The 14,780-nt window shown below is 42.1% G+C and overlaps 1 protein-coding gene across 3 annotated transcripts in view; it reads right to left on the reverse strand.

The window, feature by feature from the left end:
• The window catches only part of DNAJC13 (DnaJ heat shock protein family (Hsp40) member C13), a 2,820,731-nt gene that overhangs the window by 742,725 nt on the left and 2,063,226 nt on the right, over window positions 1-14,780 (reverse strand). For all 3 annotated transcript variants that reach the window (XM_069648714.1, XM_069648713.1, XM_069648715.1), the window contains 2 exons: window positions 9,610-9,684; window positions 9,362-9,481 (listed from right to left, as the gene is read on the reverse strand). In XM_069648714.1, coding sequence (XP_069504815.1) covers window positions 9,362-9,481; window positions 9,610-9,684 — 195 coding nt within the window. The remainder of the gene's footprint in view (window positions 1-9,361; window positions 9,482-9,609; window positions 9,685-14,780) is intronic.

The following is a 14,780-nucleotide window of genomic DNA, read 5'->3' on the forward strand; positions in this document are numbered from 1 at the left end:
CGCTTCGCATAAGCCGATGATACCTCCTGTAGTTCCGGAGACGGCGGACTGGGGCAGTTCACTCCGTTGCAGGTCCAGGAGCAGCGGGCTGGCAGCGACTCACTCCATGTACATGGGGTCGCTTGGATCGCCGCTCGGACTCCCTCACAGCTACACCGCCACAGTGTAGCAAGAAGACGCGTCTTCTAGGACACCGGATTGCGTGAAGAAGTGAGATGGCTCTTTCTCGCCGCTGCGCCTGGTCGAGGGTCTCAGATCCTCGGCAGTGCTCCCAAAGAAGTCGCAGGTCCATCAACGGGCACCGGTGCACTTCAATCCCATCCTCGTCGCCATATGTAAAAGCACCATCACACTGCCATAGGGTCGGCATGTAGTTTATTAGTTAAATACAAGCCAGGAGGCAGAGACCGCCAACCATCTCCACAGTAGTACAGCAACTGAATAATATCAAGAGTAAACATTCCATATTGTCTCTGAAGCATTGTGGCAACAAGACAGCACTGGTAAACCAGTGATGCCTATAGCTTTATTAAGGATGACGCTGGAACAGCTACACTACCCAGCGCATAGAACTAGGGAGAATCTTGCTGTAACTATTGCTGAGGATTGGCTCGTGCCGAACCTAATGGAACATGTTGCATTTTTATGGTAAATTGTATTGTTTGCCAACAATTTACCACTGGGCATACACTGCGCATAGTGAGGTGAGTCATTCCAAGACTCAATGGCCCTTTTCTGCACTTGCATATCGACTATGTCGACATGTTACAAATATGCAATGGATATAGATATTTGCTTGTTGTAGTGTGGCCTTTCTCTAGATGGATAGAGGCAGGTCCATGCACACACCCAGACTCTACCTTTGCAGACAAATATTCAGTGCAGGAAGTGTTTCCTTGACGGGGAGTGTGCGAGGTAATAAGATCGGATAATGGACCTCATTTTGTTAATAGAGTTTGAGTAGATCAGCTTGTTGCTTGGTATAAAAGCACACGCTTTCTTCGGCTTATCATCCACAAGGAAATGGTATCTGTGAGAAGCTCAACAGCCTGTTAAAAGAAAGAATAGCCAAGTTGAAGCTTACTCTGAAGAAAGGGTGGTTGCATTGCCTACCACTGGCATTATATACATTGAGGAACCAGCCAGGTTCTGACCATCATCTTAAGCCTCACGAAATCGTGACAGAAAGGCGAATGAGAACACACCTAATGCCTCCATCCCGAGTTAGGAGTGATACTCAGCCGACGTCAGAAGTTTTAGGATTGGAATTGCAAAACTATTTGAACTGTATGACTTCTAGTTTTTCTGTAATTTCAGGACAGTTCAGACGAGGGTGTAGGGCAGTACAAAACACAGAAAGAGATGCTTCAACCTCCGGAATTTCATCTTCTCCAACTTTACCCCAGAGATGCGGTCCTAGTTCGTAACCACACAAGGAAAAAGTGGGACGAGCCCAAGTTCAACGGTCCTTTTGTCGTTGAGGACGTAACACCATCTGCTGTCAAATTACAGGGTAGGTGCGCTTGGATCTTCTTGGGAGATATAAAGATCTACTCTGGAGAAAACCCTCTGCCTACACCCCTCTGCGAAGAAGCTACAATCATCAGGGAAGAACCACAGCAGGTGCAGACGAGATCAATGACGAAGAAGAAGGACGCATAACCTGACAAGTGGAAAGTTTAAAGAACCCTTTAGTTGGACGGTGGCTTGATTTTGGACACTCCCTTTTGAGCTATGAATTAAAGGGTCAAAGGACACATTCGAAAACACTGTGCATCTTAGTTTCAGAGTTAAGAGAAGATCTGCATTCTTAAAGCCACAGTAGCTTATTGACTTTGAACTGAGGCATACTTAAAGCCTTGATGAGAATAAGAATAGGCCTGATTCTGATAGTGGATACAGCAATTGGAAGAGGGTACAATACCCCGATTCTTTCCACACAGAGTTATTGTTCGGATCTACTCATGGTGTAAACCAGTGATGACCTTTCCAGGAACATACTTACATATTTTGAGTTGGTGTTACGTTCTTATCCATCACTGGTGGGGAGAACTTGCCGCATTCCAGCTTTCATTTGAGATCCTGACAATGAGAAAATCATAAGAAGATTGCTTATAATCATCACTGAAGAATTCTTGAAGTTGCTCGAGTACAGTGAAGAAAACACAAATGCCCTTATCAGTCGACGCAGCACATACACTGGTCACTGTGGTGGTCTTGCGTCTAATTGAAGAATACCTGCATCTTGTTGTAAGACACACACATGTGGTCACTTTTCTGAGAGATCGAAGAAAAACTGCAAACTTGAATATAATCTTGGAAGGTATCATCATCCAGTTGAGCATCTATTCTGAAAGAAATCACAGAGCAGTGTAGAAACTTTCCTCCGAAGGACAGATCGAGGAAGTGAATAAAAGACAAAACTTTTTGTTCGTGCTGACAGGGAAGCAACATGTCATCTGGACTGAAGCAGATTCGAAGTATCGATTGGGAGCAGATATATGAAGTAGAAATCAGAGGTCATTTTTCTTCACGATAAAGGAACATTTGCATCCCGACTGGTGAAAAAACTGGTTCCAGAGAGAAAGAGAAAGTTATTTCTTAAGTATCCAGAAAGCAGATAGTTGATCAAGGACGAATGCTGAATGAAGACAACAGCTTCCAGAAAGCAATCTGAAAATGCAGAGCCATTACAATTTGTTTTTCTTCCTTAGCATCAAATGATCGAGATGGGAATTTCAACAGTAACGTTGTGTTGCCCCATGAGGACAGACGCACACATTGTCCAAGAAGCAGATGTTGCAAAGTAACATACTTCTGTGTCATCTACACATGCATTATATTTATACTCGTATTGCTTTCACTGATAGAGAGAACTGCATTTTATATGGGAGCAAATGGGGCCAAGACTCCTTTAAATGTTTCTGAACAGAAGTAAAAGGTGAGCGTTGCAAGTACAAGGCAGCCTAGACCCTACATAGTTATTCCTGTCCCAAGAAAAGAGGGAAAGATACCCGAGCTTGAAATGGATGTTGTTAGTAATCAATCACACACAGCACTTGTTTCAGAAAATGCTTTTAAACGCCGGAGACAGGGTCGAAGGATCAGGCAAAGTAAGGCGTTAATAAAGGTTGGGCCTACACAGATAATGCATGCAGACACACTTGGTCCAGTGACAAGAGGTCCAAGCACAAGTCCCAAAGAAAAGTCACGCATAGAGATTATTGCAGAATATTTACGCCGTCATTAGCTGCTGCTAGAAAAAGACAGCAGGATAGAGAAAGACTTGTTGAACTTTCTTCTACACAGGGAACCCGGATGGGTGTTCCTGCAAACAAACCAGCCAGAAGAAGCTATGTTGATAAATTTAGAGACGTTTTCATAGAAAATTACATGAAGAGTTTGAGAACCGAAAGAAGCACCCAAGAAGATATTATGAACTGAATGATTATCTGGACAGCACAGCACACTTGGGAAACAACATATGGTACCAACACATGAAAGAAGTTGGAAGAAGAAGGACGTCAGATGAAGAATGCTTTGTATGTGCACTCCTGGCATACAGCATGGGGAAGTCAAAGGTCTTAATGGCTATTGAAATAGATGTCCTAACTGCACACTGCATAGTGCACCTAGCTTTCTATAGTACAAGACAAAGAAACAATGCCATGACTAAGAATCTTGTGATCAGATAAGAGAAACCTGGAGTAAAAGGAACTGGAATAACAGGAGAATTAAATAAAAAACTGAAAGTTCCAGGACAATCTGCAGAAGACATCCATAGATGGAAAAACAGAGGCCAGATAATAGGTCAATACGAACCAACAATCGAGAATGCACAAATGTTATGTAAACCATTTTGGCCACCACTTGCTAAACTAATGACATTGGTCGAAGACAGAGGAGGAACCCTGCAGATAGTACCATTGGAGAGTTCTAAATTGTGCTTCAGGAATAATAATACAAGAGAAATGGGTAGAATCAGAACTGTGGGCGAATCTTGGATGCACCAGGAATGAATATTGGAACTGCAGTAATCATGGATCATTATTGGCCTTGTGGATCCAAGACCTACATGAGACAGCCTAAAGATTGGGGAGGAATCTGCACATTGGTGAATGTCCATGTTCCTGCGTTGGTGATTCCTAAAGGTGACCTGAATATTAATAGTTTCCCGAAAGCAGATGCTCATCTGAGGAAGAAGAGATCTGTGGAGAATGATAAATCGAATAATGAGAGAGAGCTACTTCTCTGCCAAATCAATAGAAGCATTTGATGCTATTCCATATGAACACAGACTGTTCAGCCAGACTTCTTCAGTGTTCACGTTGATCTTCATGCCAAGGATCAAGGGTGGAGAAAATACCGAGTGGCTTCAGATCACCAGATGGGAATTGCTGTAGACGATTAATACTACTATAAAGGGATTCAAACCAATGAGAGAAGAGATGAGTCATATGACTGATGGCGCTCCAGAACAAGTACCTCCTGGACATGATCACAGCTATGGATGGAGGTGTTTGTGCCTAAATTGGAGAATCATGTGGCACATTTATACCTTCTCATGATGACTAGAATTGAACCTTGTCAGAGGCCATATACATGCTGACTCCATGGCCAGATGCTAGAAGAGGTAGAAGACATTGCTGATGACAGCTGGTTTGGATCCCTCTTCTCGTGGGTTCTACAATGGATGGCAGATATGTTCAAATTTCTTGGAGCTTTGTTGTTATTATTGATGCTTGGATTCTGTGTGATCAAGATAATAATCTCACACTGCAAAAAGACAGCAAAGAAAGCCATAGGGATGAAAATTATGATTGATGTTGAACAAGGATGGAATACTAAAGATCTGAGTGATGAAGAAATGAGAGACTTTGTAAAAGCCAGTATTCATGCACCTGAGGGAACAAAGTTCCTGTATCCAAAGGACCATAAGAAGTATGTGGGAAGATGGATCTATTGCAGTCCAAGTGGACAGTGCATGCTCATGACATGGAACAAGGATGAGAATGTGAAATCAGCTGGATGCATGAAGGGAGTCATAAAAATATGGATCCCTAAGAAGCATTTCTTCAGACCAGGATATGTATTTGTATTTTATTTATTTATATAGCGCACCTGGCCCAAGGGTATCCGGACGCATCACTTAGGATACAGAAGTAGAACAGATTTACAAATAATGTATAGCATGGGGAATCATATACAAGAGTCATATACATGTGAGATACAATTTCAAATTATAAGTATAGTATAAATAAAATAATGTACAACAAAGGGAATCATTTACAAGAGTCATTTACAAGTAAGATAAAATTTCGATTATAAAGACACCAAATTACATATGTACAACAGAAAACAATGGGCCTGGACATCAGGGAGATTAGTGTGCAGACTGACTCAAAGGGTGGTCTTGGCCAGACAGCCACGCTTTAGTCTGCGTTTTGAACGCTGGGAAGGATGGTTCCGCTCTGAGGGGGTGAGGTAGTGAGTTCCAGAGTTTAGCCGCTTGAACTGGGAAGCTGCTCCCCCCCATCTCTGAAGGATGAAGTGGGGTATTGAGAGGCAGTTGGATTGGACAGTTCTGAGAGGTCGGTTAGAGATGTGTATAGTACATCTATTGGGCAGGTAGCTGGATGCTTGGTCAGAGAGACATTTATGAGTTAGTGCCAGGGTTTTTAGTGATACTCTGTGTTACTGATAGCCAGCGGAGACTCTGTCTGGTGTTGGAGATGTGTTGGTTCCTAGTGATGTTTAAAGCAGCTCTAATAGCATTGTTTTGAATAATCTGTAATTTGTTGAGGTTGCATTGGTTAGTAGCAAGATAGAGGGCATTGCAATAGTCAATTTTAGACATTACCAGAGTCCTGGCTAATGTGGTGCAGTTGGCTGGTGATAAGAAAGGGCGGCAGGCTGTAATGAGCTTGCAGGTATATGCTGCGGCGGAAGATACTGCATTGGTTTGCCTAGCGAGGGAAAGGGTGGGGTCGATGTAAATGCCTAAGGCTTTGGTGTCCTTTGTAACATTGATGATGTTGCCATCAATGACGAAGGTTATGAACGTGGGGTCAAGTTTGTTAAGTCTTTGATGGGTGCCTAAAATGAGAAGCTCTGTTTTATCATCATTGAGACAGAGTTCGTGATGACTAATTTTGGGTATAAAAGCCCAGTTTATTTATGAGGTACGTAGAGTCAGAGTATCAAGCGATTGCTGATGTTCGGTGTACTCCCTGTTTTAGATACTGGACATTAAAACAGACTACCTTTGCCAAGCTATTTGTGTCGTCTTGATTATTGATGTATGAATAAAATCTGCCTCCCCATGCATCTCCAGGCTATTGCTACTCATCTTAAAGGGCTGTCTGAATACCCAGCTCAGGTCTTAATAAATCACCATTATCCCACCCATTTCCTCCCAGAGCTTCCCAGGCGCTCGCAGCCCTCCTAGCTCCCTCTCATGTCTCCCAGCGTTCGTCGCACTGTCTCTCCTCGAAATCGCTCCCAGTTCCCATCTCGTACCTACCCTTCACCCAATTCTTCACACCTTCTGTCTTTGTGCTTCTCACTTTACTCCTTGCCTCTTCATTTTTCCTTGCACCATATCTTCCCCGTTTTCTCAGCAATTACATTGTTTTTCTGTCCACGTCCCTATCCACCAAGCTGCTGTGTATGTTTTTCCCATCTTCCGGGTCTCTATTTTTTTTTTAATGACTTCTCGTGTCCAAACTTACAAGCCAACACTGTGGGTGGTGGTTTCTTGCCTCCGTATGAGGCACGTTGCCATCTGCAATCCCCCACGTCTGACCCTATTGTACCCTAAGCACTCCGGACTTTATGCAGATAACAGGGTGTTTTGCAGCTCATGGATCCTTGCTGTGGCGTCAGCTGTCTTAACTTCCGTTAGCCTGCTCCTCCATTGTGTGGATGAAAGTGCGGTCCGAGGCAAAGCAGACCAAACAGAGATCACTCTGCTGCAGAAGTTAAACATAGTCCGACAGGAATTCAACTAACAAAAAGTATTGGTGCATACAGATGAAAATCTAACAGGCATCTACTAAAGTGCAGTCATTTTGCTCCTACTGCGGTAGTGTGCACAGCTCCCTGGAAACAGCAGCAGGCCGGAGGGCAGGAGGGTAAAGGCCTGGGTAGTGATTTGGCAACACCAAACACTGCTCCCGAACTCCCTTTTTTTTACATTTACACTACCAATGTTTTAGCAATTAGGTGGCTTACACAACCAAAGCGCCAAAACCAACAATACCCCACTCTCCCTACTGTAAAGGCTGGGCTGGAGGGCCAAAGCCACGTGGTAAACAGTCACAGAGCAGCCAAGGATGTAACGCAGGCAATGAGCAGCCGCTCAGTAGTCGAAGGCAATCGAACTGTCAAAGAACATCTTACAAGTTCTGCATTATGTGCAACCAACTAGTTAGATGGAAAAAAACTATCAGTGGGACCTTGAAGCATTAAGGATTTTGGGTACACTACAGGTCACATTAGGGATAGTGTTACAGTGATGCCCAGGTCGATGTCGCTTTTCGATGTTCAAAAAAAGATGCAACACACTGCGATTACCATGAGATGTAGGACTATAAGCACAGCATGTGATTCTAAGCAGATTCACAGGCATCAGAAGCACTGCATTTTTATAAATTACTATCTGACTTGCATTATTGGAGTTCTCTGTGTGTCATTGAACCAATACGCCACTCCCACATTCTCTGGAGTTTAAGCCTTGCTGTTCAGTCACCTATCTTGATAGAGTTTTGTTAGACTGTAGTGTTTTTTTCTCTGTTCAAAGTTATAGGATGGCTTGCTCTCACGCCAAAAGGGGTCCGTCCAGCCCAAACTAATATGCCACATCCAGGGCTCGAAATTGAGTAAGCAGGAGCTAAAAGCAGCTACTAGGTAATCAGCATTAACCCAGGACCAGAAGCTACCACTGGTGAACAAGGATCTAGTACATAGTGTAAATGTTAATTCCACATAAGATGCAAAACCTTTAATTGTGCCCATTATTTATGACCCCTTATGCTTTAAATGGTGTATAGATGTGTCCTTATGTTTATTTCTAGATTGTCCCCCATACACACAGTTATATTCAGAGTGTCTGTTCCGCATCCATTGGCCTGGTGCGCCTAAGGGAGATCCTGGTAGCTGTTGCTGTCAAGCTAACCAGGCACTTCTAAGCTACAAGCAGGAGCTAAATAGCTCCATGCTTCCCTCAATTTTGAACGCTGCACATCAATACTGCACAAAACCACAAGCAACCCCAGACCTGTTAGTCATATTGGGCATCATCAGTGATGCTTAGCTTGGGGACAGCAGGTTTGGAACTCATGTCTTTTCCAAAAGCAAGGTCTACAGCCCCTCCACTTAAAGTCAAACACAGAATTATACCTCTAGATTGAAAGGAGAACATATGCACTAAGCCACAGATTTTCCTTGTTAGGTCCCCAAGTCAGATCCCACTCTCAAAAGGCTTGACCATCATGCAGTGGTACAAGTAAAATCCTTCTAGAGTTCATCCTAGCTCATTAAATTGTTCTTGGGCACTGCCTTCAGAGGCTCAAACCTGAGGAGTTAAATCTTTCCCAGAAACATACTTAAATTCTTTTGTAAAAAGTTGAATTCACCAGGGTGGTGGGGGGTGGGGTGGAGCAGTATTTGCTGGAATCATGGTCTAAATTCTCTGGTAAAGGTATACTCTGAGCTAGCTGTTTCTTACTTTTGCATCCTGTATTTCATGCTCACCCTCACTACCTCACCCTGCACCATCTCACCACATCCTTCTTTATGCCCCCCCGCCTCACACCAGTCCCCATCCAAACATTATACTGTTCACATACCCCACACATCCCATAGATCAGCTTTTCGGTGCCTGCTCCTGTATGCTCCAGTCTAAAGTAAAAAATATACGCCTCTACAAATTGCCTTTACCATTTCCATTGCGACCATCTTAACTGTATATATTTTGGGGCGGGAAAAACAATCATGCTCTCCACCAGATCCATTTATTTTTTGTACAAATTAAATAACACCCAAACGGTACCCCAGCAGCCAATATAAAGAAAGAATGCCTTGCCTGCTGAGCTGTCCCGAGATAGCGACACCCAGATGCCCTCAGTACATTGGGAGGCGGGCCATTACTAACCAATACAGCCCCACCAGTGAAGTAATTACTGCCTAAATAATAGTTGTTCACTTCCTACATATTTGATATAGCCAAAGATTAAATGATTAGTATGGGTGAAAATCCTACTAGAGAATGAATGTGATATTGTCGGTCCACACAAAATGAAATCCACAGTACAATATCACAAAAGGTTGGTTTTAAAAACATTGCAATGACTAGCCTTACCTTTCCGTAATATAGAACTCTGCAGAGGTCTTTAATAATATTGGGCATTTCAGTGATCTTTTCTCTGCACTCCTCAAATTGAGCGGCAACGCTGTAGCATCTGCATATGTGTCCACACACCTATATTAAAAGCACAGTATTTGAATCTTCATTTTGTAAATTGTGATTGAACTGAAACAGTTCAGAATCTAGAACCTGTTTGCGCACCTTCGTACATTTAGAATATTTTACAAGAATTTCTAAATTACCTGAACACACATATCATCCGGTTTACTTGAGGCCGTCAAAACAGATACACAGCGAGTGAAGGCTCCTTGTAAAACCTAGTACAGAAAAACATAGTAAGTTAAAAAAGAACATTAAAAAACTTCTCGATCAAGAGCCTTTCAGATTACACTTGCACATTGTTGGGTAAGAAAACACATTTACAAAGACAGGTAACATTAAATATGATGTGTAGGTCCCTTCTAAGATATCTAAAGGGACAATAAACAATCTCTGCAGACCAATTCCAGCTTTATAAATATGCAAATTCTTCAGATTGTAGTGAGGTAAAACAAACAATACCATCAGACGCTGCTCTAAAGCAGACCAAAATCCCCAAAAAGAAATTGAATATGGAGCTAGTTGGGAGTGGGGTTGCAGAAAGGAATTTGATGTGGACAGCCAACAAAAGTACCAACAAACTTGTAGCCTCAGAAGGACACTGAGGCGCAAACCTGGTCACTCAAATCGGGACGAAATCCCTTCCCACTCTTTTACATTAATACAACAAAAAAATTCTGCAGATTGAAAAGTCCAGATAAAACAATACACAATGTATTTGTATTCACAAGAAGTGTATTAATTTCACAAACAATGTATAATCACATAATTGAAAACAAGGATAAATAAAACTGGTACAATGAAATGCATCATTCAATAGTGTCAACAAATGTTTAAGCACATTGGTGAATGTGCTGGAAGGTAGGATCAGAATGGAATCTTATTAAAGAATACATTCACAAAACAAAAAACTGAATTAAACTCCTAAATTAAACAGAGAAAATCTCTGTAATTTGTATCAAAATGCATGCAGTATTCTCATACAATCACATTAGTACACTACGCGTTTTGGGGTATCTACCCCTTCTTCATGTGTGAATGTTGATTGCGTTTCTTCAGTTTCTACAAGAAATACAATAAAAATATAATGACACTATTCTAGTAAACATGGTCCAAATGAACAACTACGTGTTATCAATGGCAACAAAGAAAGTAATTAGTTGGACTAACCTTTCAAAGAGGTCGGTCTTCGGCCTCAGCACTCAAAACGGGCAAAAAAGAGTTCTGCCAGACTAATAGATCTTGAATATTATCCCCAATTGCATGTGCCCTGAATGGCAACCACTATTCCTATTCTCCAGCAGAGGTAGACAGGATTAAACTAGACCTAAGAGTAAGAGCAGAAACAAAACAACAGCTCACCGTGAGCAAATATTCTTAACTAACCCGTAAGTAAAAATGCACTATGGTGCAATCCAAACAGGCCCAAAGGACCCGTGAACCAGTAAGCTGGACCTACCTGTCTGCCGTACGTCTAGCATGCGATACGGGAATGGAAGTACGGCTGCTGTAACAGCCTTCCGTCCCGCATCGCATTTAAATCTACTCCAGTAATGAGTCACGTGATCGTGAAATGATCATGTGATTAGAAGGTCCCTCGTGACGTCTGAATATCGTACGTATAGTCACATCCCAAATGATGCGTAAGTGAAACTAATGACAGCGGGTTATCTAATGTAAATAACCCGAAGGTGTTAATTCACTGATAGGTAAGTGATAGCAAAATTACAAAAATTGTGTTGAAAAAACACGATGGAATCTTCACGTGACAGACACACGCGAGCGTCTCGACGCTGTCACAACCACTCAAATGAATGGAAAAATGTGTCTAAGGAAGTGAATCCAAACTCTTCTGGAGATGTGGAAAGGTAAGCATATGTCAAGAACAACAATCTTGAGACGGAACAATAAGACCGTGCATCTAAGTGGTCAGCGGACCGAATTTCACTGTAAGAGTCCTCCACTATCTATAGATTATGGCTAGCGCAATAGAAAAAGAAACTAGCTTAGTTAACAGAATCGACTAAATTGGAACAGATGGTAATGACCCGGTAATCACGCAGTGGAAGTGGATAACAATATGATTTGGGAAAGTGAACCAGATTATGTAGTGATGGATCAGATGGCAATATCCATGCTATTGCGAATTGGAAGTAGAAGACACATGACTTCGGGAGAATAAACCAGGTGGTAAGCTAATGTAACGGAATTGAACAGGAAGTGACAAAGTGTTGCCATTAATACAATAGTTGTTCATTTGGATATGTCCAATAACACAGTAAATAACAAATGTATACTTAATACAAGTACACACATGCCTCAACTGAATCGGGCTCAATATATACAATGAGAATTGATTGAAGACCAGAATTGAAAATTAAAAATTAAACAATGGAAGTGAGAGAAACCGAAAATTAACATGGTTCAAATGTAGTATCTTAAATCAAACTCATTATTCATGCCTTTTGGCTCAAGAGAATCCAGTCTGTCAATCCACTCTATCTCTTTTTGAAGCAGCAAATGAATATTGCCTCCCCTCTTTGGGCATTTGATTTGATCAAGAATCAAAAGTTTAATTTGAGCTATGGTATGGGTAAACAATTTAAAGTGTTGAGCAACTGGAGAGTGGACGGAACACAATCGGGGGTTAGATTTGTGTTCAGTCCACCTCAGCTTTGCTTTTCTGGTTGTAAGACCGACATAAAAAATGCTGCATGGACATTTAATCCCATAAATGACATTGCTTGTGTCACATGTGCTGGTGTGATTCAATGAAATTGGTTTACCTGTGTAAGGATGATTGATGCTAGAACCTCTAATAATATTGTGACAATGTTGGCAGTTATTACAAGGTAAAGTACTTTTGTGAGGATTCACTCCCATAGACAGTGGTTGATAGTCTGTTTTGACTAAGAAATATCTGATGGATTTACTTTTTCTGTATGCAAACGTTGGTTCAGTTGCAAACCGTTGAGCTAATACAGGGTCCATTTTGAGCATTTGCCAATTTCTTTTAATGATTTTTGATTTTGTAGCTTTGTTGAGAATGTGGTCACATATACCAGAGGATCAGTGTCTGCTTTAGCCTGTTGCAGCAACAAAAATAGCCAACAGGCACATATCTTCTCAGAGAAGGCATTTCGATTCATTTTCAATAAAACAGTTAAAGTGGTAAATTATTACATAAATCGTTATGAATTTTCTGATGTGGTGATAATCTGTCTAATCACATTTTGAATCAAATTTGTATACTTTGTATAAACTTGCCTATTTCAATGGTATCTAATTGTGCTTTTATTAATGTATTAAATTACTTTTCATCTTCTATATGGACATTTATGTGTTTAAAATCGGTTTACAAATATTATTACTTTCAAATAAGACTTGCTATTTCTCCTTTTATGTATCCCCCTGCTACGTGAGCATACGGTTTTGAACATTTTACTTACATTCTAAAACTTATAAATGAGGACAATGCAAAAATCCAAAACAAATCTCAAAATGAACCCACTGCCCCAAAAATAACTTTATAAAACAAGGATATCTCAGCCTTGACTCTGCTGCAAAGCCAGACACTGCAGCAATCAATCCTCTAACTGAGCTGTTTGATGTGTGCAGAAATTCTCTGCTGAACTTTCAAAATGTCATTTAACATCAACCTCTACTTCATTGTCAAGGTAGAATGGTCAGTCTGCCACAGTCACAGGTGGTAAGTGGGAGCAGAAAGAAGTATTACAAATATAAATATAAGCATAAATAAACCATATGGTTTGGCTACAGAATTGATTATTACTTTTGTGTTGGCACCCAGTGAAGAGTTCAATTTTAAAGGCTCATCATCACATGTCTAGTTGCTGCTACCATATGCAAGCACTGCCTCAACTGCCCAGTAATGCCATCAATGCTACTTAATGTCTCACATGCCTCATTTAGTGACTGAATGCAATGCACAGCATCACATGCCCAGTAGATACAATTATTTATTTTTACATTTGTAAAGCGCCCAAGCCCAGGGGCATCAGAGCGCAGTTCAGATAACCAGTTACACATATAATAGCTTTAAGCAGGGTTCATCAATGTAGAGTGCAGAGTATTTCAGTGTCATGAAGTTTTGGGTGAAGTGCAGGGTTTTCAAAAGCTCGGCGGAAAGACCAGTAGGATTGTTCTGCTCTGAGAGGGGGGAGGAAGGGCATTCCAGTGCTTTGCTGCAAATGCAGGGACGCTCGATCCCCATCCTCTAGATTTTTTAAAGGTAGGAGGGGCGAGACGGTGGGCGCGGAAGGACGTCACTGGTCTAGAAGATGATGGTTTGGTGATTGTTTGCGATATCTAATCCGGGGCAGTATTAGATATGCATTACTGTGTGATGGATAGTGTCTTGAAAATTCTTTCTCCGATAGGGAGCCAGTGTGCTTATAGGTCCCCTTAGGGATTAGGAAGAAGCCAGAGAGGCGTATATGTCACAATCCCTTCCCCTAGACACTAACACCTTTCAGGGGCACTTAGGGGCTATGGTGTATGATAAAGCTATAACCCCTTTAATAATGGCTGACTCTGCTTCTGACCCATGTTTTACCCAATCTCCCTGGAAGAGAGTGGAGAGTGAACCAACTCCCCAGAGGAGCATCATTCAAAGAACCAAATCAGGAGAGTCTATGCAAAGACTGCAGAGTTCAACTAAGCTAACAGGCCCTGAAGAGGCGTAGCCAGCAGGAGAGTAAGAGGCAGAGAGAGAGAGGCAGAGAGGGAGACAGAGAGAGAGATAGAGACAGAGAGAGAGAGAGAGAGAGGGGCAGAGAGAGAGAGAGAGGCAGAGAGGCAGAGAGAGAGAGAGACGGAGAGAGACAGAGAAAGAGAGAGAGAGACGGAGAGAAAGAGAGAGGCAGAGAGAGAGAGGGGTAGAGAGAAAGAGAAAAAGAGAGGAAAGAGAGCAATACAAAGAACGAGAAGGAGATAAAGACGAGAGAAAAAGAACCAGACGTGGTATCCCAGTGGATGAGCAGCCAGAACACTCCAGAGCAACCACAAGAACAAAGTACCTCGGAGAGCCGAGGCCAAGCCCTGCAGCAAAACAGACTACCGATCCCTGTCCTGAGTAAGTGGGGGCAAGGAGTCACAGTTTGCTGATAAGAGTCCAGTTGACGATTCGTGAAAGCAGCTCCTTTCTGAGAGGAAGCCCGGCAGACTCCACACCCCTTCCGAGGAGCAACGCTCAACAAATGTAGGTATGCAGTGTCACTAGTGTAATGGGAGGCGGGCGCCAAGACGAGCATGTGAGAGAAGCCCAGTGTGAGGAGAGAACAAAGAAGTCCCA

This window comes from Ambystoma mexicanum, chromosome 2q (genome assembly GCF_040938575.1).
Source record: "Ambystoma mexicanum isolate Mex_15411 chromosome 2q, UKY_AmexF1_1, whole genome shotgun sequence".
NCBI classification, from domain to species: domain Eukaryota; kingdom Metazoa; phylum Chordata; class Amphibia; order Caudata; family Ambystomatidae; genus Ambystoma; species Ambystoma mexicanum.